Source organism: Diadema antillarum, unplaced genomic scaffold, assembly GCF_040938485.1.
Source record: "Diadema antillarum isolate AM-2024a unplaced genomic scaffold, OU_Dant_1.0 scf00000014, whole genome shotgun sequence".
In the NCBI taxonomy this organism is placed as follows: domain Eukaryota; kingdom Metazoa; phylum Echinodermata; class Echinoidea; order Diadematoida; family Diadematidae; genus Diadema; species Diadema antillarum.
The window spans coordinates 8,050,332-8,072,254 of NW_027270903.1; the positions used below are offsets into that span (position 1 = coordinate 8,050,332).

The 21,923-nt window shown below is 41.5% G+C and overlaps 1 protein-coding gene across 1 annotated transcript in view; it reads left to right on the forward strand.

Annotated features, from left to right (window-relative positions):
- Positions 1-1,447: 1,447 nt before the first annotated feature.
- Positions 1,448-21,923, forward strand: part of LOC139722563 (uncharacterized) — a 30,978-nt gene continuing 10,502 nt past the window's right edge. The window contains exons 1-13 of the mRNA XM_071633855.1: positions 1,448-1,541; positions 4,061-4,231; positions 6,649-6,758; positions 7,363-7,567; positions 8,974-9,142; positions 9,830-9,882; positions 10,839-11,062; positions 11,859-12,019; positions 12,977-13,085; positions 14,343-14,480; positions 15,733-15,912; positions 17,445-17,843; positions 18,828-20,519. Of these exons, the coding sequence (XP_071489956.1) occupies positions 4,069-4,231; positions 6,649-6,758; positions 7,363-7,567; positions 8,974-9,142; positions 9,830-9,882; positions 10,839-11,062; positions 11,859-12,019; positions 12,977-13,085; positions 14,343-14,480; positions 15,733-15,912; positions 17,445-17,843; positions 18,828-20,519 (3,603 nt within the window). The 5' untranslated portion in view covers positions 1,448-1,541; positions 4,061-4,068. The remainder of the gene's footprint in view (positions 1,542-4,060; positions 4,232-6,648; positions 6,759-7,362; positions 7,568-8,973; positions 9,143-9,829; positions 9,883-10,838; positions 11,063-11,858; positions 12,020-12,976; positions 13,086-14,342; positions 14,481-15,732; positions 15,913-17,444; positions 17,844-18,827; positions 20,520-21,923) is intronic.

Consider the following 21,923-nt stretch of genomic DNA (forward strand, 5'->3'; position numbering starts at 1 on the left):
CATTTTTGTTCATTAATTTGTATAATTCCTTCCTGGCTCTCTCTATTTCCCCCCCCCCCCCTCTCTCTCTTTGTCGTCTTTCAATCCTGCCCCGTCTAGCTGGCTCTTTGTTTATATAGTGGACTCCCATTATAAGGAAGTCCTCGGGACCAGCACTTTTCTTTCGGTATATCAAAAATTTGTCATACCAATCAAATAATCAATAAAAATACACCATGTGGAGAATGTTGCTGGATGAATTTTTACTTCGTTGTATATAACCGGAATTTCATTATATTGTGTTCGTTATAAACGGGAGTGCACTGTACCGACGATATTACTGTACGCGGACGAAGGACCTACTACTATACTCAAGCCAGGGGAGATTAATAAACTATCTATTCAAACCTGAAATTAATGAAGTAATGCAATGTATCGACATAATACATGTAAGCACTGATATAATAAGTAGTAAAAGCCATGACCGAAGACATGGGCATACAGCTATATTATTCAGGATCCATCTTGGATTCGAACCTGATGCGGGGTGGGATAGCTTATTATGAGCCCCCTAAATTTGCCCTCAACAGATCTATCAATCATTCAGTACCCCTAGTCCATTAGAAAAGAAAGAAAAAACAAAACAGAGGAAGTGACCACGAAAAAAAAACAACCCCGTAAAAATTTCACTCGACTATTCGCTGATTCGTTCTTTATTGTTCCTCCTTTTTCTCATGCCGGTACAAGCTTTTAGACCAGGGGGGCATTAATTTTCATGATGCATTTTGGTCGGACATTTTTCTGACAAACTGTTACAAGCTACTAAAATCCTTGCATCTGATTGGCTGAGAGCGAATATGTCCGACAACTTTGTCGGACAAAATGCTTCATGAAATGCCCCCACTTTGTACTTTTTTCTCCCCTTTCCATCTCTTCTTTTTCTTTATTTTTCACCTCCTTTTTCTTCTTCTCCTTCTTCTTCTTACTTTCTTTCTCTTCTTTTTTCCTTCTTTATATTCTTCTCCTTCTATGCTTTCTTTCTTCGCTATCATTCCCTCCATCAGTCTTCATCTTCCTCCGACCTCCCCGTTTATCTACTCCTCGCACCTCATCCTCTCCATCCTCCGGCAAAGCAAAGTTTGAGGGCAGCATTTATGAAATTAATCCCAATGATATACCAAAGTAGTGGTGCGCTACTATCTCCCATGTAACGCGCTCCCTCACCACGCACCGAAGTTACCAATAGCACCACGCGCACACAGAAGACACGCGCGCTCTGTGTGCGTATGTAATACGTTTGTGAAACGCTCTGTATGTGGCAGTCATCGAATCCATGATCCAGTCGACTCGCACATACATCACGTATCACAGTACAGTACAAGTACAGTAAATGCGTATTTAGGTACAATACGCACGTGCGTGTACGAATCATTTATATCTACGCTGTACGCACGCACAAAATTGAAGAACCGATCTTAGCCTGCGCCTGTGGTCATTGAAGTCGAGACCTGTGTTTGTCTTGTGGCCAGCTTTTTCTCTGTTTTCGAAATATTGAGATTAAGGTAAATATTTTCATGAATATATTTATCATCATGTAGAAAAGTTAATAATTTCTGAAGTCTACATCAGCTGTGTTCTTCGTTATTTCCCACGAAAATGAAATGAAATTTTGCCGGTATTGCGCCGAATGTGTGTATGTGCGCGCGTGTCTTATCATTGAAAGCTCGGATGTGATGTGTATTGTCTATGGCGGGTTAGAAAGTTGAGTGGAAAGAGGAGGTTGTTGCTCTCTTGATTTTGGCCGGGTGTAGCGGGCTAATCATCATCCTTTGCACCGGTCATGTCAAAAGTGTGTGTTCCAAAGTTTAAGTGACCGCGCGATTTTCGAAGAGCACCATGATTCTAGTCTAGATGGTCTAGATAAATGAATATACTTCAACCTATGCTTGTTGAGAAATTCTTCTGTACATCTGTCATTCACTGGTAGTGGTAGACTAACAAAAGTTAGATTAGACTAAATCTAGTCTTACTCTTAATTTTGTGGCAATTGTGCATGTCTGGCGTTTGGTTTTTAGTGTATGATAAAGTGGTTAGCATAGCATTATTAATAGCAGGTTACAAAACCAAGCTGAAAAGTGAAATCGACAGCTGGACATTTATGATTATGAAAAACTTAGCTTTGTATTTAATTGTAATTGTGGCTGCATTCAAATCGAGATCTGTAATTAACTCTCTAGTAGATGTATGGTAGTAGATCTAGAACACCTACTAGATCTGGTGAAAAAGTATGACATTTGATGAACATTTTTAGATTATGAGATTTCTCCATAGCATGAATTTTTCCCGAGTAAAGTTGCCTCTGACATTCAATGCATTGATGTCTAGACTTATAGTATAGGTCTAGGTAGACAGAAAGATCCGTCTGTCCGGAGGACTCTTTTGTATTTTGCCATTAACGCCGTCCTCCGTAGACAGACGGAAGGTTGTAGTACCCATTGCTGTGTGGATGTTCTTAACCACTGTCTCTATGGAAAATTGGGTGAGGTACCTCACCCTTCTCGATTGCGTCTAATTCACGGCCCTAGGTCGGCAAATTTATGCTTGAATAGTTAAATCAACTATTCAAGAATAGACTACACTCACCAGATTAATGAATAATCCAATATTTCGGTCGAATTTTCAACGCAAAACACACATCAACCAGCCCGTCGCGTCGTCACGTTCAAATTGTAGAAACATACAGTATGAATCTATTAGCCAATCACATGCGAGGTAGTTTCTACGTGTTTTTTTTACTTAATAAAGTACCTCGCATGTGATTGGTTTACAGATTCAAAATGGCGACCTACTGCTAGCGAACGGCGATGTTGCGATATGGATAACATTTCTGCATTATAACCGCGTTACTGTGAGTATTTCGATTGCAAAATGTGAGAAATTAACCCCAAACATTGCTGCATAATGTGTCATGTCATGTCAAACTTGTTTGAATGTAAAAAAGCTGTCTGAAATTTGGTTTATCGTAACGTTTGATCTGTGCGCTACTGCCACACAGGAGCTGGCATCATTGACTTCGGTCTGTATACGGAGGGGATCCGTGAAGCCAGACGCAGTCTCCGCGGAACATTCCCCGACGGACAGATACAGACCGATCTTTCGGTCAAAGGTCTAGGTAGACGAGATCTTCAGCCTGCTTTTTTAATTTTTGCGAAACTTGGCTCTCGCGAATTTGCAAAATTAAAATGCATGCGAACATTTCGCGTTTCACACTTTATGTATGGTAGGTCTAGCTACAGTAAGAGACTAACAGTACTAAGTAATAATGTTACACTACAGCAGCGTACAGGCAGGGTCACTTCCGAGCAACATCTTTGTTATAGAGTCTACCGTGGTAGTGGTATTGGTAATATTGTCGCATGGTGTTTGTTAGAACGTATAGAACCTAGATATTCAACTCATAGTTTTTTAGTTGCTCTGGAATCAGTGAACTTGTAGATGCTGATAATGGAGGGGGGGGGGGGGGGGGGGCAAGTATTATTGGTCTGGACAAAATTTAGAAGAACGGATGCATCAAGTGTAAGTTTGATGCCAAATTCCACGCCAGGTGGCTATATTATGGGGTCATGACCAAGACCCAGCCAACCTAAAAAGTGTTGAATTTATCTTTGTACAACCTAACCAGGCCAGATTTATTTATCATTATAGTGGTATTTTCTAGGTCTTTTCCCTCTTTTCTCACAGGATAGTTCAATATCTTTTTTTTTTCTTTTTTTCTTTTTTAAATATTAAACTGCACTGACAGCAGAACTTCAATTTTCAGCAAAGTTTGTCTCTCTGCTGCTATGGGTTGATGCTTGTGACAGAGAGCTCTGCCAATATACTTTATGTTGTCAATAAATGACCTGATGTTAATGAGAATTCAGAAGACTTCCGTTGCTTGGAATTGGTGATACTGGCATATTTCAACGCTCAGAACTTACGGGTAACTGTTTTTGATTTGTTTTTGTTTATGTGTGAGTTTTTCTTTTCTTTTTTCATTTTGTCATTCATTTGCTGTTGTGTTTTTTCCATCACCTGTTAGGACCCACAATGGACCAGTCTGACCAGGCTATGGACTCGGCGAGTGAAGCTGATGAGATAGAATCGGATTCTGTTTCCATGGAGACCGATGAGGAAGATGAGGAAGATGACAGTTCCTCCATGGATCAGGATCAGCCTGAGCAGTCCGAGAGTACGGCCGAAAGATCAGGTGGTAGGTAGAGCCTGGATACCTGTAGGCAGAAACCATGGTAGAATACTGGAAAAGACTTCCTTTAAATGTGACCCGCTACAACAAAATGGTCCTAAAGTCGCGCACGGTCGAAGCCGTGAAAATCGAGTTTGAAGTCAGAGCATCAAAATTGGTCAAAACTTAAGATTTTCTGAATTTGACATATTATTAGAGTCGGACATGTCTTCTATCATCTGTCAAATTTTTGAAGGAAAATGATTAAAGGAAAGACCAAAAAATAGCGTTTTTCTGGGCCATGTTTTTTTGCCGTTTCAACGAAGCAGAAACGGGTTCAAACATTTGGATTGAGCGCCACACGTAGGCTCCGCCCCTAACAACAACCAGAGTGATCTCATTGGTCAGTTTGCTGCTTGCCGCTAACCGAAGCGTGAAGCTCGCACACTGTTCAGTCGACTGGTGCGTGCTAGCGGGGTGCGCTATGCATCCTGGTCACTGATTGGTCGGTGAGGAGACCGCCGACGCTGTGTTTGAATGAGCATTTCGGGGGTTGCTAGGGCTTACCTTCTATTGTCCGTTGGTGAATACTGACTTGCGTGTCCCTTGATCGTGATTGCTTCGCAAGGAGAACTTTAAGGGCGCTTTTCTCGAAACAGTGATTTCCCAGACGTCTCGATATGCTCTCTTTTAAACATCGATATCTCCGCAGGCGATTATTTTTATAAGATGTGTTATATATCAATTTAAAGCAGAATGATTAGGGAATTGTGTCATGCAATTTTCAAATAATCGACCGTGCCCGACTTTAGGACCATTTTGTTGTAGCGGGTCACAAATGTCCCCACCTTCTCCTAATTTTGCCACACCACATCACCCTACACTGCCCTTCCCTTGCTAGCTTAAAGAGATGGTATAATATTGGTTGATAACTTTTAACAAGTTATATACCAAGAAATCACCCTTTAAGTGGAATTCAAAGTTTATTAGAAAACTGGTTTTGGAATGGCTGAGATAACCTAATACAAAGTAAAACAAAACTTTCCTAATAAAGGATGGGTCCCACCTTTTATTACAATTGCTCTGTTTTATATATATCTCAGCCATATCAAAACCTATTTTCATCAAATAAAAGTTTAATCCATCTTGGAGTTATCATGCTCTTTCATAACTCAAAAGAGGTTTGTCATTATTTCACTAAAACATGTTAGAAATCTGGAGTTAGGTCTAAACCAAAAACTACTGGATACGATCCCTTTCAAATTTGTTGGATCTCTGGATCTGGATTGATTAAGCTGAAAAACTCTGGATAGAGAGTCACTCAGCGCTGTGATGTGATGTGCAGCTAATCACAAGCGAGGTGACGGGCACTAGAGCACGTCTTTGAGTAAGAATTAGAATTTTGAATCTGCAGGGATACAGACACATTTGGAAAGTGGTGGGAATACTGTGCACCTGTGCATAAGCTGGCAAGGGTAGGGTAGTGAAGTGTTATGGCAAAATTGGTGAGAAGAGCATGAGGAAGTATTTCCAAATTTTGATGTGGAGACTTAACAACCTTATGATGATCACACAAGACAAAACCTCTCCAATTTCTATGTCTGTATGAATTTACCACTTCTGGAATTACTGATAGTGATAGAGAACCTTTGTTAACAGTTCATGGACATGAAGACATTATGGCAAAAGAGGACCCAGGTCTCAAAATATTCTTGTGACGGTCCAGTTTTGTTGTCTGCAAGAACTGATTTTATTTTGTTAATTATCTTTTTCTTTTTGTTTTTGAGAATTGGTCTTCTCCTATCCTGAAGTTGTTGTTTCATTTGAACATTTTTTCCCCCCTCTGTTTTGTTTCTGTTTGATTGTTCACTCGATTCTCTTTTTTTCCCTGTTTTGTATTAATTATTATTGTTATGTATTTATTTATTTATTTATTTATTTTTTTTTGCTGATTTTAAGGGGAAGTCCTGTGGCATAGTGGATAGACTTACTTTTAAATGAGAGATCTTTGCCTGAAAGGTACATCTTTGTACAAGATGTTTTATCCACACTGGTCCTCTGTGTCCATGTATTGAAATAAGACCTTGCAATGCTTTTGTAAGCAAACAAACTAATACTAACCAACTATTAAAAACAAATAAGCAGGCAAAAAGCAGTCATTATAAGAATAGTAATAATAGAAGGACCCTTGAATAGGGAAAGCAGTATTGAAAAAGTAGATGTTGCCTTTGACAATGCTGCACACTGGCACTGGTTTGACGGTCCCTGACCAGTAAAAATCACTATCGGACCAGTAACTTTTCGGGAAAGGACCAGTAAAATTATCGAAATACTGGGTACCTACTGGTCCGACTGGTCCGACCAGTAGAAAAAATAAGTTAGTGTGCAGCCCTGCCTTTGATACATTTTATGAGACCAAGTTATCCTCAATTTCTGTTTGACAGGTGCCCAGTTCCATCAGAAGCCTGTACATTTGAAAATCACATACCACAATGACGAAGAGGACAGCTGTAGCAGCTCCCAGACTACAGAAACGGAGAAACCACAGAAAAAGGTACTAATCGCTCGCTACTTGCCCTGTACTCATTGCAAGAGATGACACTGTTGCCTCCAGGACCAGTATCGTGTTGAGATATTGCTAGTAAAAATGTTGATGTGTCTGATGCGCTGTTCTTCATTCATTGATATGAGTATGAAAACATACAACTTGTAGTTTTCATCAGAAAGGGATTATGTGAACCCATGTAGGCCTACCAAAGGGCAAGCGGCATGCTGGTTTGGAGCTGGCTGAAATGTACTTTTGTAGGGAAATTGCCTATAATTTGTGTGGAAAGCAGGCAAACCCTTTCTTTCATGTGGATTTCATTCAGTAGGGTTCCAAAAGTACAATGCCCTTTTTTCCTGCTCATTTTGTTTTTTTGTCTATAATATGAAATATACATGTAGTCACTCCTGTTGCATTTTGGATTGTTTAATTTCATTTAAGGTTGAAGACGCATCACATCCAGCAGACCAAAAAATAAAGGTAAGAGTGAGTACAAAGGGATAAAGGTTCATGTACAAATATGGGAAAGTAGGAGAAATCCAAGAAGAAGTTTTGCTTCAGTTGAAAAATAGCTATGTATGATCTCTTTAATATTTCAAATATTGTGTGACAGCGGACATCAGGTGATGACCCCACAGCTGTGGCCATCCTTCGTCGCCAGCCGCTGGATCTGCAGCACGGTTACCGCATCCTTCTTGACCTGATGAGTGACCGCTGCTACTCGTTTGCCTGGCCATTCATCGAGGAGGTTGACCCGGTCAAGCTTAACCTCCCAGATTACCACGATAGGATCAAGAAACCAATGTGGCTGGGAAAGAGTGAGTTCTATCAACGATCTCATCTTCCTTAGTAGATTGGTAGTCTAGTGGTTATGATGCCTGCCTAGCAATCAGGAGTCCATGGGTTTTATCCCACCTAATGTCTGTCATTTTATCATGATTATTCTCAAACATTAAAGGGGATGACTAGTAACTGATCAATGGGAATCAGTGGGAATGCTTGGGGATGATTGTTTCAATCCTTGTGGGATTCATTTAAGAGTACATTATATATCTATTGTTGTGTGAAAACTATTTGCTTCAGAATGGTCTCATATTCAAGTAATGTGCAGTTTAATGCCCCGTCACTGTACAGGCATGCTAACCTTGAAACATTAAACTGCACATTACTTGAATATGAGACCATTCTGAAGCAAATAGTTTTCACACAACAATATGTAATGTACTCTTAAATGAATCTCACACGGATTGAAACAATCATCCCCCAGCATTCCCACTGATCAGTTACTAGCCATCCCCTTTAATTAATTGGTGTTTATTCACTTTGATGAGGAGCAATTTGTTAATCTGCTGCAATATGTGTGCCCATGATTTTCAACATTATAGCTACTGCTTAAACACTAAGGCCCGAATTCAAAAAGGTGGTACAAATGAAACCATGGTTTAAACCATGGACAAAAACCATGGAGCACCAAGTGCCGCACAGAATATTTTGTTGCGAAATTGGTAATTTCGTCAACAAAATGACCGTTTCGTTAACGAAATTATCATTTTGTGGACGAAATGTTCATTTTGTTACAAAATAATAATTTCATCGACGAAATTACTGATTTCGTAACGAAATATTCCATGCGACACTTGATGCTCCATGGTTTTTGTCCATGGTTTAAACCATGGTTTCATTTGTACCACCTTCGTGAATTCGGGCCTAAATGATCAGTGTTCATTTACATTGCTGAAGGGTAATTTGTCCATCAGTTGTTCTAGTCTTTGTTGTTCAACACAATCAAACTTTACTAATACCAGAACACAACATGCACCATGCACTAGGCGAGGACACACTAGCCTCACCCTTAGCATGAACACAGTGCTCAAATGATGAACTTTTCCGATGATGTCATAATAGCTTGCGTTGGTAGAGGAATGCGATGACGGTCGTATACTGCATACAGCAAATATTTCGCGAGGTTTTTATTTTTGCGAATTTCGCGAGTCAGCTGCTATTCGCGAAATTAAAAATAGATTTTGACTCTAATGCCGATATGAATGTGACTTACGCGTATACACTGTACATTTGTCTGTTCAGCACAGGACCCCATGACCGCGAATTTAACCACTCGTGAAATTGTCAGGAAGTCCTGATTTGCGAAAATTTAGACTCGCCGAATATATGGCGTATACAGTATTCAATTCTTTCTTTTCCTTCCTTTTGACCTCATTCTCAGTCGAGGAAAAGTTTGAGGAGTGCGCTTACCCCTCCATCACCGAGTTCGTGGCCGACGTGCGTCTGATCCTGGAGAACTGTTACCGCTACAACGGCCTCAGTCACCCAGTCTCGCGGCAGGCCGAGACGCTGGAGGCGCATTTTGAGCGCAAGCTGGGTCTTCTCTCAAGGTAGGGTTCACTTGTCACCGCTAGGGCCTCATTCATTTGATTGTGATGTAATATTCTATAGTCAACATTAGAAGCCAGTCAATACTGTAAAAGATACAAATTTCTGCTGTGTAGAGATTTGGTGCTTCATAAGAAACTAATGAAAGAATAAAAACATCCAAAGTTTTAGGCTTGTTATAAGGTTACATTGTGTGACATTGTATGTTTTGATCACGCGGAATAAAAAACACGCTATATTCAGTTTACCAGGCAGAGCGTGAAAATTCATGCGTTTACAGTTATTTTGAGCAAGTTATCCACAGTTAGTCTGTAATCATTACCTTCAAACAGGCTTGGTAGTAGACTACTTCTGTAATCTCTTCAAATTCTATTCATGTGTTGTTCTCAAAAGATTGCCTTAACAACCACATAGCTTGCCAGAGGCTTGCTCAACCTAGCTAGCAACTAATGATTGATGAATACTGGTGAATTCTTGCCTAGGAAACTAAATAGGAGGAACAAGTGAATGAAGTGGTTCATTACTGGGCTTCAGTTGCTTTAAGCAACAAAGTTTGATGCTTATCACCAAATATGTACATTATTTTTGACTTCCCAATTAGCATTGTGTGTGGTGGAGTTCATGCATTTTGATTTGTTACTATTAATCATTTTATCCATTCTATCGTTTTTTTCTTTGTTTTGATGCAGGCACATCAGAGAGAAAACATACATGTTTTCATCATCCGATTCCTCTTCATCAGGTAGGGTTCACGGTAGTGTGTTACGATTTGTTTTACCATTGTACTCAATGTCCTGATGAAGTCTTCCAGACGACTGTAAACCTAATCGTATTGCTTAAAAATTTGAAACGTAACTTTGGTGCAAACCTTGAAAATTTGATATTTGATAAGATTCTGTCTGAACTTAAGAAATCAGAGAAAAGAAGATGAAAGTAAGGCAATTTGTGTACTTTTTTGAAAGATTTGACAAAACTCCTTCAAAAAACTCCTTAAACTTATGGGGTAGTTTTCTATTAAAACTGAATGTTGATTCTTAATTTCAAATTGATACAATCAATTTGACAGGAACAATTCTCTTAGAAACGAAACATGGATTGGAGAAATGAATAAATGTAAGCAAGAAGACCACCTTAGATGTTTTCAGATAGTAACTATTTAACCCATTGAATACTAGTCCTGAGTATATTCTGGCAGGTGTCTATGGGAAATGTGCGCTATAGCAAAATCAGCTTGTTCTTTAAAGGACAAGTTCACCTTCATGGACATGTGGGTTGAGTGAATGCTGCAATATAAGTAGAACACATCAGTGAGAGTTTGAGCAAAATCGGACAATCCGTTCAAAAGTTATGAATTTTTGAAGTTTCTGCTCAGCCACGGCTGGATGACAAGACTACCATAGCTTGTGATGTCACATGTGTACAACGATATAAAGAAAGAATAAAGAAAATTCAACATATTTTCATTTTTCTCGCATAACAAAAGAACACTCGACTTCTCTCTTTCAGAAGGCAGGGGGAATGATATTACCCTTAACATACGTCAGTAACAAGTCGAAGAAATGTGCACTTTATTTAAAAAGTAAAGTTTTGTGAAATTCTCCTTTCATTTTCCTTATATCGTTGTATGTATATGAAGGTGGACTTGTCCTTTAATGGGTTAGCCTCTTTTCTCATCCTCTGTGGATCTTACTCCATCAGGGAGGAGGCGTTTTAGCCAAAGGATTTTAGACAACAACGCCGCGTCGACGCCCGTCGCCAACATGGTGCGGCGGGACCTGGAGGACGAGGAGGAGATGCTGCGGAAGCAGAAGATCATCGAGAGACGAGAGGAGCTGGAGCGACTGAACAAGAGAACGGAGGAGTGGGAGAAGGAGGAGCTCCTCAAGGAACCCTTCAGGACCCAGCTGAGGGCCATGTGGGAGGTGAGGCAGGGGGGCGGGGTCTCGCCAGCTGAGGGCCATGTGGGAGGTGAGGCAGGGGGGCAGGGTCATATGAAATTGGATGTAGATACGTTGTTTTACCATCTCAAGGCCGATGAGAGGTTAGTCAAGGGCGGGCCTTGTAAATATGCATTCAGACCATGGGAGACGAATGTTCAACAGCCATCACCCTACCGGACCCAGACTTTGATTGATGAATATTCAACAGGAATAGATCCGATGGGAGGTCACTCATTTGACTTTGGGCCTTGTAAATTTGAATTCAGACCTTGGTTGATGAATATTCGACAGTAATTGATGGGAGATTATGGGGGGGGGGGGCTTGTAAATATGAATTCAGACCTTGGGAGATGAATATTCAGCAGTCATCAGTGGTTGGGTAGTTAGGGGAGGGCTTCGTTAATAATTATGTATTCAGACGAGATCAACATGCATTTTTTGTCAATGTCCACTTTGTAGCATTTTGATGAAATAGTCCTTCTTCTAACTTTCCTTTGATCTCTTTGGAAAAGAAAGAAGGAAATCATTCTTTTATAAGTGAAGCTCACGACACCAGCTTGTGCGTACACTGCCATGATTTGTTTTTTATACCAGATTTAATCTTTCACATCCATTGAACTCAACTGCATTACACACTACATTGACTATCCACGAACCTACTATTTACCATTCTACTATGTTACTACTTTGTTTTACTTTGTTTTTGTTACTCTTTTGCATCTGTTCACTCCTGTTTGTTGTTACAAGTTGTTGTTGTTGTTATCTGTCTTTTATCTAGATTCCAGCCATAGGCCAGTTTCTCAAGCTCTGTGGACCAACGTTGCTGCTGCCAGAGTTCTCTCTCTGTGAACTAGAGAGGGCGTTCTTCCTCCCACAGTCCAGCCAGCTGCTTGCCTACATCTTCACCCACATGCTGACAACCAGGTTTTACAGGCCTAGGTGAGGAGTCTGGTATGGTGATCCCAGTTTGATTGACGTTCGCAGTACCGTAAAAGTGGACATTTTCGCGCATTTCATGCAAACAGAAACTAGGTGCAAAAATAAAAGCATTTGAATATTTTGGCTTCCCAAATGTTCCAGTAGTGATGTCTTGATTCTGCGGAAATTAGAACTCGCAAAACTCTTCTTACCAGGCTGAGCTCGAAAAATAAGTTGCACAAGAATATCCACTTGAACAGTTTCTTAGATTTAGCATGCAATAAGTATACAAATATTGAATGGTCAAGAGTATGATACAAGTATTTTGTTTTGTTTTGTTTTTTGTTCTGAAGTATTTAAACAAATGAAACCTTCTCTCCTTTGCTCCAAATTGCTCTTGTGTTGTATCAGCTAAACGCGTTGAGCAGTCAGGGAAATAGTTTGCATCTGATGAATCATCTACCAAATCAAAATAATAATTGTTTTGGATATAAACTCCAAATTTTATTGTCCAAGAATGGAAATTCATTTTGCCCAATTGATCGTTGGCCCGGCAGCCACTGAGCAGCGCCAGATCGACGTTGCTCTAACCTTTTCAACTGTTGAACGGCAAACAGGGTAGCAGCAACTCCCATCTTTTAACGTCTTTTGGTATGACGCGGCCGGGGTTTGAAGCCACGACCTCCCGATTGTGAGGGCAGCCGCTCTACTCACTGAGCCAACACATCGGTACATGTTTATCTATCTAACATCTTTGCATACACGCCTATAGGACAGTTAGGATATGATTACATCTGACCTCACTCATATATTGTGTCTCGTTCCAATTTAAATGTTACAAATATATTTATATTTTAGGCCAATTTTTAATGAAATTTCTACAATTCTGCTTGTATGAATTTACTTTCTTTATCAAATTTCAATCAAGAGTTGAATTGCATTTGAAGTTTGAACTTTTATCGACTTTTGTTTTGACAGGATTGCTGGCAAGCAGCCGATGCCATACCCACTCTGGCAGGAAAGACTCAGGAAAAAGCTTGACGTCTGGTTTGCCCATTTCAAGGAAGAGGGCGCCACCACACAGACGGTAAGTTGCGTACTCACATTACATAGCTGATGACTGGCAGGGGAGGGAACATACCGAATGTCCCACCCGAAGGGTTTGAAATGCTATTGAGGGAGGTTGTAAGTCCAGAGACGAAGTCGAGAGACTTACAGCCTCCCGAAATAGCATTTCAAACCCTGAGAGTGGAACGTTTGGTACATGTTCACGACATCAAAAGTTATCATCTGTTATATTATATGGGTTAGTCAAATCACCAGCACAACGCACTTGATCACTCGTGCAGACCCAAGTTTACTGTGCGCAGGTCCTTCAAATCACACTTTCGTATGCATTACAATAATCGGTCATCTGCTTTTTCACATTGTGTGGAATAGGCAAATTTATCCCATCGATTGCGTGAAAAATATGATCGTTCAATCGTTTGGTATCGTTTGTCATTTGTTCCATGAAAATGTTTTTTCATGGGAGAACATTACAAAAATGTTCTGCCCATGGGGAAACATAACCAATGTGCCTCCATCACGTGACTGTGTTTAGCCAATCACTAACCAGTGTTTGACTAACCCATTTGATATTCTTCGATACTGCATTGACTGTGCACCTGTCTTTGGTTTAATTGCACGGAAACAAGCCACCAAATTCGGGGGAAACTTTCAAACATACCAAAATATTTGTTTCTTGTACCACAGATTCAATGAGTATTGTTTCCAAGACTGGAAATCTTTGGATTTGATTGTTTCACAGAAATACGTGTACCTTCCCCCCTTCCACTGGTATCGTTCTTGATCACAATTTAACCATTAATTAGAATGTGAAAAATGAGGTAAAATATTGAGTCCCAGTGCTGTAGTTATAGCAGGGTTACCAATATTACTGTATGACCCTTTCCAGTGCTGTACCTAAGCACTGAACTGTACCCACATAAACATCTATTACTCACGAGGGCCATAGTCCATCACATATCGTGTTCTTGGATGAACTCATTGTTTAGGACTGGAACACGATTCCCCCCCCCCCCCCAAACCCATTGTGTGCTTTGAGTGCTGATTAGTACAAAAAAACCCTTAGCATTATACACGCTGTCACAGGTCCTTGTCACAGAAAGGGCCATTAGTTTTATCCATCAACCACAATACTCCCAGTGATAATTAGGTTGTACCTGCTTTGTAAGGTGAATAATTATCAGCTAATTTAAAGGAAAAATGCATAAAGAAGTAACTGTAACTGCTCTTCTTGTGTTCCATGTCCTACTCTCTGCTTCTCTCATTACACCGACAGGTTGCCCGGCTACTCTACATTCCAGTGCGGTTCTTTGAGGTGCTGGGCGAGACCAATCCCCTGGTGGGCCGCGAGTTCCATGACCTGTCGGTTTACGAGAGAGTCTGGGTCACCAAAGGCCTCTGTGACCACTTCTTTGTGAGTGTGCCTCATTCTACTTGTTTGCCCTCGACAAATCTTGGCTTAGCAGAGCAGGAATGGTCTGAGTAGTCTCATTTAAATTCATAATTGTTGCATGAAGTCCCACATGAGTCTGTATACCCATGGCTTTTTTACCATCGCTGTTTCTCAAACACGGAGTACTGGAAAGGAAGATGTATTGGCGGCATGAATCTTTGTGAATTACCAGTGGTATTCAATGTATATAGTGTGGACAAGAACTTTTGCATTCATTTTGATTTTGCGAATCTTGGCTCTTGTGCAATTTGCAAAATTAAAATGCTGTGAACATTCCTCTTTTTACATGACAGTAATCAGTAATTATTGACGTCAGTTCGTTCATTTTCCATCTGAGAAGATGGCTGGATAGCCCATATTCAGCTATGTTAAGCTGGTCATCCATGGGGTCCAGTTGGACACGAGGCGGGACCACTTCACTGGGTTTAACACCCTGCTCTTTGCGATGAAAGAATGAAGCGGGATCTTTTACATGCATGAGTTGTGACTCTCTCACACACAGGACCTCCATTTTATGTCCTATCCGAGGAACGGAGTGTTTTACCTCTTGCTAGAGAGGTGAAGGGAAATTTGTCGATCAGATGCATTAAAATAAACTTGACGCAAGGACTAGTAATGAAGAATAAATTCAATACCAATAATTGCCAGAAAGGATATGAACCATCACTGGGTATTTGGCAATGGTTTAAACTTCGGGGGCATTCAAACAATCCCTAACTGCGAAGTGGTCTATTTAGGGGATCTGTGAATATGTGTGAAGGTCGTGCATGGTTTGGTGCAGATGATATTATCTGTGTGGAAAATGAGGATGGGGAGAGCTATTTTTTACCAGGTCTCCTGGAAAATATAATCATCATGCCTGAATTTCAGTGAATCAATGATGTCAGTTTTTTACCAGGTCTTCTAGAAAATATAGACATGATGCCTGAATTCGAATGAATTAATGATGTCAGATTTTTACCAGGTCATTTAGAAAATATAGACATGATGCCTGAATTTGAATGAATTAATGATGTCAGATTTTTACCAGGTCTTTTAGAAAATATAGCCATCATGCTCAAATTAGAATATTTATTAAGTAAACCGACCTAATCTGGTGCATGTTGAGATTTCAGAATGTCATGGAAGACACGTTGCTTTGAATCCATTCATTAACTGCCTTTTTTTTTCATTACCTTTCTTTCTTTATTTTTTTTTTCCCGCTGCTCCCCAGGAGACGGACCTTGATGCATACTCTGGCATAGTAGAAGAGACATTCCCTGAGGACCAGCGTCCTAAGGTGCTAGGGCAGGACGCCGAGAAGTGGACGTTCCTTTGTTTCCCCCACTTCATGGATACTGACCTGAGAATCTACAGACAGGCTCGCTTCAAGGAGGACAAACAGAAACATAAGGTAAGGGAGTTAGGAGAGGTCACTGAGGTCATAGTTCACTGAGGTCAGAGGTCATTTTGAAGCAATCACTGTCACTTTTTTGTAGTATCATCAAAGATCCTACACTCTATAAGATGAGCAAGTCTCCCAATTTAACTAGGCCACTGGTGGAATGGAGGTGGCTGCCGTCCGCTAGCATTGAGCGGGTATAGATCGAACCAGCGTTAGCCTTTAGCTATTAAAGGCTGCTCGCAGTAATTTTTGGACGTGTGCAGTCACAGTGAGTGTAGCAACCTGCGAGCAGAGATGAGTGAGCTGTGTGCGAGTCTACCTCTCGCTGTGACCAGGGAGGTGAGACGAAAACTTGCTGTGCACAGTCTTTTGGGAATCGAAATAATGATGAACCTGCTGATGGGTTCATGTAGCTATTGATGCAGTTTAATGCATTGTACCAATTCTTGGGTTTACTCATAATTCTTTACAGAAAATTCCTTCTTCCTTGTCTTCCTGATCTTGGTCCTACACAAACATATCGGGAAATGGAAACTTCACCCGCTCTACGCTAGTTGGCGCACTTCTTAAAAATCCCCCCAAAATCCAAGCGGCAGCGTTTCACTTTTCCACTGAGAGTGGACCATCTTGTGTGTAGGATCTTTGGCATTGTCAGTATTACCAGTATCATAATGATTGTTTCAGTATTAGTATCATTATTCTGGATCATTGTCAGTATCATTATCTTTACGGTTATCATTATCATTATCGGAGTCATGGACATAATTGGTAGCCAGGGGCTACTAAAATTTGAAGTAGGCCACCATTTTTCCGAACAGTTTATCTTTTGTTAGCCCAATCAGCCAACTAACATTCAAAATGGACTGTTAAATGTTTCTTTTTATTTCAGGCTAATACATGCCCCTTTGTGCTTGTAATATTTTTGTATGTATTTTTTTTTGTAGTTTGTTTTATCTTGTATAACTTTTTTGTTTATTTTTGTATGTATTTGTTAGCTTGAACCGCCACCAGAGAGAGAGAGAGAGAGAAAGAGAGAGAGAAAGAAAAAAAACATATAAAACTTGGTAGCAACCACAATAACAGGATTATTGGATTAAGCTACAATTTTTCTCAATCGTTTAAAACAGTCTATTCATGACAACTACCAAATTTAGATGCAATGACATTGTCCTTTCTTGAGTTATTCAGAGTTGAAGATGAAGAGTGTTGGCAGGATTTTAAGAAAATAAATAAAAATGGACTTCCAAGTATAATAACGCTTATCAAGAAAAAGATGTTCCAGAAAATCTGCAAAAATTACAATTTCCTATTCGTTTTGTGATCCCAAACTTACGAAATGTGTTGAGGAGGAATTGCTCTTTTAAAGAGAGAATTAAAAAAGTAAAATTGACTAGGATGACCCTGAGTCCTCATATGAATACAGGTTTTGCGACTTGTGATTTACGGTCACAATGTCTTGCATTTCTCTGACACTTGTGATGTGCTAAGCATCAGTTGTCAGGACAGTACAATGTCATGGCCTTGCGTTTGTCTTAATGCAGAAGGCAAAAGACAAGAAGAAACCGAAAGAGGAAGAGCAGGATGCAAAACCTTCTCCCGCCAAGAGAGGGCGCAAGCCAAAGGTGGTTACTCCACAGACTGGTCCCACAGCACAGGGTACTCCAGGTCCAAGACCAAGGGGTAGGCCCCGGAAAGATGGCTCCACTCCATTGCAGGCGGTCACTCCAAAACCTGGTGACACATCTCAGGGTACTCCAGGTCCGAGACCGCGGGGTAGGCCCCGGAAAGATGGTTCCACACCATTGCAAGCAGACACTCCAAAACCTGGTTCCACATCTCAGGGGGCTACTGGTCCCACATCTCAAGGGACTACTGGCCCCAGACCAAGGGGCAGGCCGCGGAAAGATGGTTCCTCTCCATTACAAGCAGCCTGGAAGAAGGTATGATGTAAATCTCTTTGGGCGAGATCAGACTTGCAAAAGATCAAGAAGATTAAGTTTTGCAATCTTCAAGATCTCAAAGTTTTGCCAGTGTGACCGCAAAACTTCCCACTCCCACTAGGGATATTTCCATCACCCCTGCCAAACTTCTCTATCTTTTTCTGGGCGTTTTGTCTGAGCGCGAGGGCCATTGTCATGTACAGATGTGCATTGTTACGTCACAATCACAAGCCATCGGATCGGACGGTGCACTCTTTCTGCTTACTTGCTCGCACGCACTGATGACCCAAACTTCTCTATCAAGAAGTTTGGCAGCCAGTGTGACTGCACAACAAAAGATCGCGAAGACTGCGTGATCTTAAACTTCTTGATCTTTTGCCAGTCTGACCGCGCGTATTGTTGTCTTACTCACTGACATACAGCATAGGCTTTGAAATAAATATCTAATATCTGTGCTTCCTTTTCTGCTTTGATGATTTGTGCATAGTCTTTCTTCATGATTCATCAGTTGATAGTTGTTCCTACTGCATTGTTCTTGTGTATGCCAGTTTGATCAGCATGCCTGGGGCGAGAAGTTGTTTTTTTACAATCTGCTCGCGAACGAGATGAACATACACTCACACAAATCATATGACTGCCCCTTCATCCTTTGTGTTAGCGTACTTTTCTCATGCTAGGTAGCATCGGAGCACTGTATTCTTTCAAATTATTTCTCTAATGTATTGAGTGTTTAATGGGGAGGCACTGGCTTAAAAAAAATCTCACAACTAAGTGCCACTTTACTGCAAGAGTTCCCCTGTATGCATTATTGTTCCATTTATGATATGAGTGAGAACGTTGATAGCACACTTAACTACATGCATTGTTTCACCTCTTTCTCTTCACCTTCTGAGGGATTTTTACATCCAATCTGGGCAGGGTACTATATTGTCACTTTTAGAACCATGATGATTATCATAAATTTGCTTTCTCTTTTACACCCAGGCTGCAGCCAAGCCCATGGCCATCGTCACACCAGTGCGGCGTTCCAGCCGCATGGCAGCGAGAGCAGAGAGGGCCCAGAGTGAGGCTGAGGAAACAAAGATGGACTGCACTCCACCAGGCGATGAGGAGAGCATGGATGTGGGCAAGGAGGAGGGGGACAGTTGTTCAGGACAGACAGAATCAGAGGATGCAAGTGCTGACAAGGGTGTATGTGAGACAGATGAGGGCAGGGTGGAAAATGAAGGGGGAGCACAATCTCATCAAACAATAGCAGATGCTAGTTGTGACAGTGGTAAGACACTGAAAGATGCAGACTCGCAAGTAGTTGCAGACGACAGTATACATAGTCGAGGGGAATCCCTCAAAGCAGCTGGAGGGGAATCCCCCAAAACAGCTGGAGGGGAATCCCCCAAAACAGCTGTTGGGGAATCCCCAAAACCAGCCATTGAGGAGTCCCCCAAAGCAGCCATTGAGCAGTCCCCCAAAGCAGCCATTGAGGAGTCCCCCAAAGCAGCCATTGAGGAGTCCCCCAAAGCAGACATTGAGGAGTCCTCCGAAGCAGACATTGAAGAGTCCTCCAAAGCAGACATTGAGGAGTCCTCCAAAGCAGCCATTGAGCAGTCCCCCAAAGCAGCCATTGAGGAGTCCCCCAAAGCAGACATTGAGGAGACTCCCAAAGCAGACATTGAGGAGTCCCCCAAAGCAGACATTGAGGAGTCTCCCAAAGCAGACATTGAGGAGTCTCCCAAAGCAGACATTGAGCAGTCCCCCAAAGCAGCCATTGAGGAGTCCCCCAAAGCAGACATTGAGGAGACTCCCAAAGCAGACATTGAGGAGTCCCCCAAAGCAGCTACTGGGGACTCTCCCAAAGCAGCTGTTGGCGAATTCCCAGAAGGAACTCCGGGAGAATCCCTTTCTGAACCTAACCCATTGTGTAATGGTGTCATGGAAGACCCAAAGAAAACTGATTCACATTCCAGGATGGAGATTGATTTGCAGAAAAATCATGATGTTTCAGATGAACCTAGAGATGATAAGCCACAAGAAATGGACCATGATAGTAGAGAAACAAATGGGCTAAAGGAGGGAGAATCGATTCTTGATAAGACAGAGGCAAACATGAATGGTTCGTTGGAATGCCCCAACAAGAATCAGTCAAACAATGTCGAGAATCCAGAGTTTGATGTTGAAAAGTCGTGTGTGCTAGACGGGAAAGCAGAAGAGGACGGGAAAACTAAAGAGGCTTTGAACGGCTCCTTGGGTGAGAGTAAACCAGTGCAGCCCCCTCCTTTAGATGGAGAAGGGACGAGAGATGGTGTGTCGAAGGAGGAAGGGTTACCGAACAGGAAATCAGATGGCACTGATGAAACCACGAACCAGATTCTTCCCAAGGAATCCACGCCTGAAGGATTGGATGCTGAGGACAATGACAACGTCTCCAACGAGTCGGATGCCACCACGCGGTACGGAGACCCACAACAACTGGGGGACGCCGGCAGCACTGGCAAGGATTCGACGTCAGACAAACCAATCCCAAAGGAACTGCTCCCTCCCCCGCCTCCACCACCCACCCCTGGGCTGTCTCCTCCCCTAGATGAGTTTGAGTTAGTCTGTGACAGTGTGGAGTCCCTCAGGGCACTGGTGGAGAAGTTCAACCAAACTGAGGAGACGATCACCAAGGGCAGGAAAACGGTGAGATAACAGGAATGGTACATTGTGTTGGATGAGCCTTATGTGTCCGGTGTTTAGAAGCACCAAGAATGGTACACCGTGTTGTATGAGCCTTATGTGTCCAAAGTTTAGAAGCACTAAGAATGTTACACCGTGTTGTATGAGCCCTATGTGTCCGGTGTTTAGAAGCACCAAGAATGGTACACCGTGTTGTATGAGCCCTATGTGTCTGGTGTTCAGAAGCACCAAGAATGGTACACCTTGTTGTATGAGCCTTACATGTCCGGTGTTTAGAAGCACCAAGAATGGTACACCGTGTTATATGAGCCGTATGTGTCCGGTGTTTAGAAGCACCAAGAATGGTACACCGTATTGTATGAGCCTTATGTGTCCAGTGTTTAGAAGCACTGAGAATGGTACACCGTGTTGTATGAGCCTTATGTGTCCGGTGTTGAGAAGCACCAAGAATGGTGCACTGTAAGGTATGAGCCATGTGTTTGCAGTGTTCAGAAACACCCAAAATAATCCATAGTTTTTATACTTTTCTTTCATGGCATTAGTCACCTTTAACCCTAACTAGGCCGCGTGATGTATCGTAATCACGAAAAACAATCGCCGCAACGTTTCATGACTTTTTCTTTCGAGTCTCCCGCATCTTTTGACACCAAATTTGCGATGCCCGGGTGCGCGGTTCCGAAGTTGCGCATAAATATGTATGTGCATGTCAGACCCAAAATTGCTCAAAAACGTGAATTTGTACGTATAATTTCAGTGCAAACTGTGTTTACTGGCGAATTTCATGAAAGTATGTTTATTTTGGGTTTTTATGCCTCAGCCACAAAGTGTCGCCGGAGGCATTATGTTTTCAGGTTGTCCGTCCGTCCTTCCTTCCGTCCGTAATCAATTTTGTGGACAGCGTATCTAAAAAACTGTAAGAGGTATCTCAATGAAACTTGGCATGTATGTTATATATGAGTGGACAAAACACAATCAGAGATCACAAATCACAATCACAAATAAACAATCAACTTTTGGGTGCACATGCTCAAGGTCAAAGGTCAAAAGGTCAAGGTCAAATGCTCAAAATTTCACTATTTCCCCTATATCTATGCAATGCCTGGAGGTATTTTCCTGAAACTTGGTGTATAAATGAACTACCAAATAAAGATTCCCCAGAGAGAGCTTTGGGTCATAAGGTCAAAGGTCAAGGGTCAAAGGTCAAGTGAAAATGTTAAAATTTCACTTTTTTCTCCATATCTCTTAAATATTTCAAGGTATGTTCATGGAACTTAGTATCATATGCATGTATTGACTGGCAGTGATCATGAAGGGAATTTAGGGGTCATTGGTCAAAGGTAATGGGTTAAAGGTCAAGGTCAACTCATCAAAATGTCATTTTTTCTCTCTTATCTATGCAATGCCTGC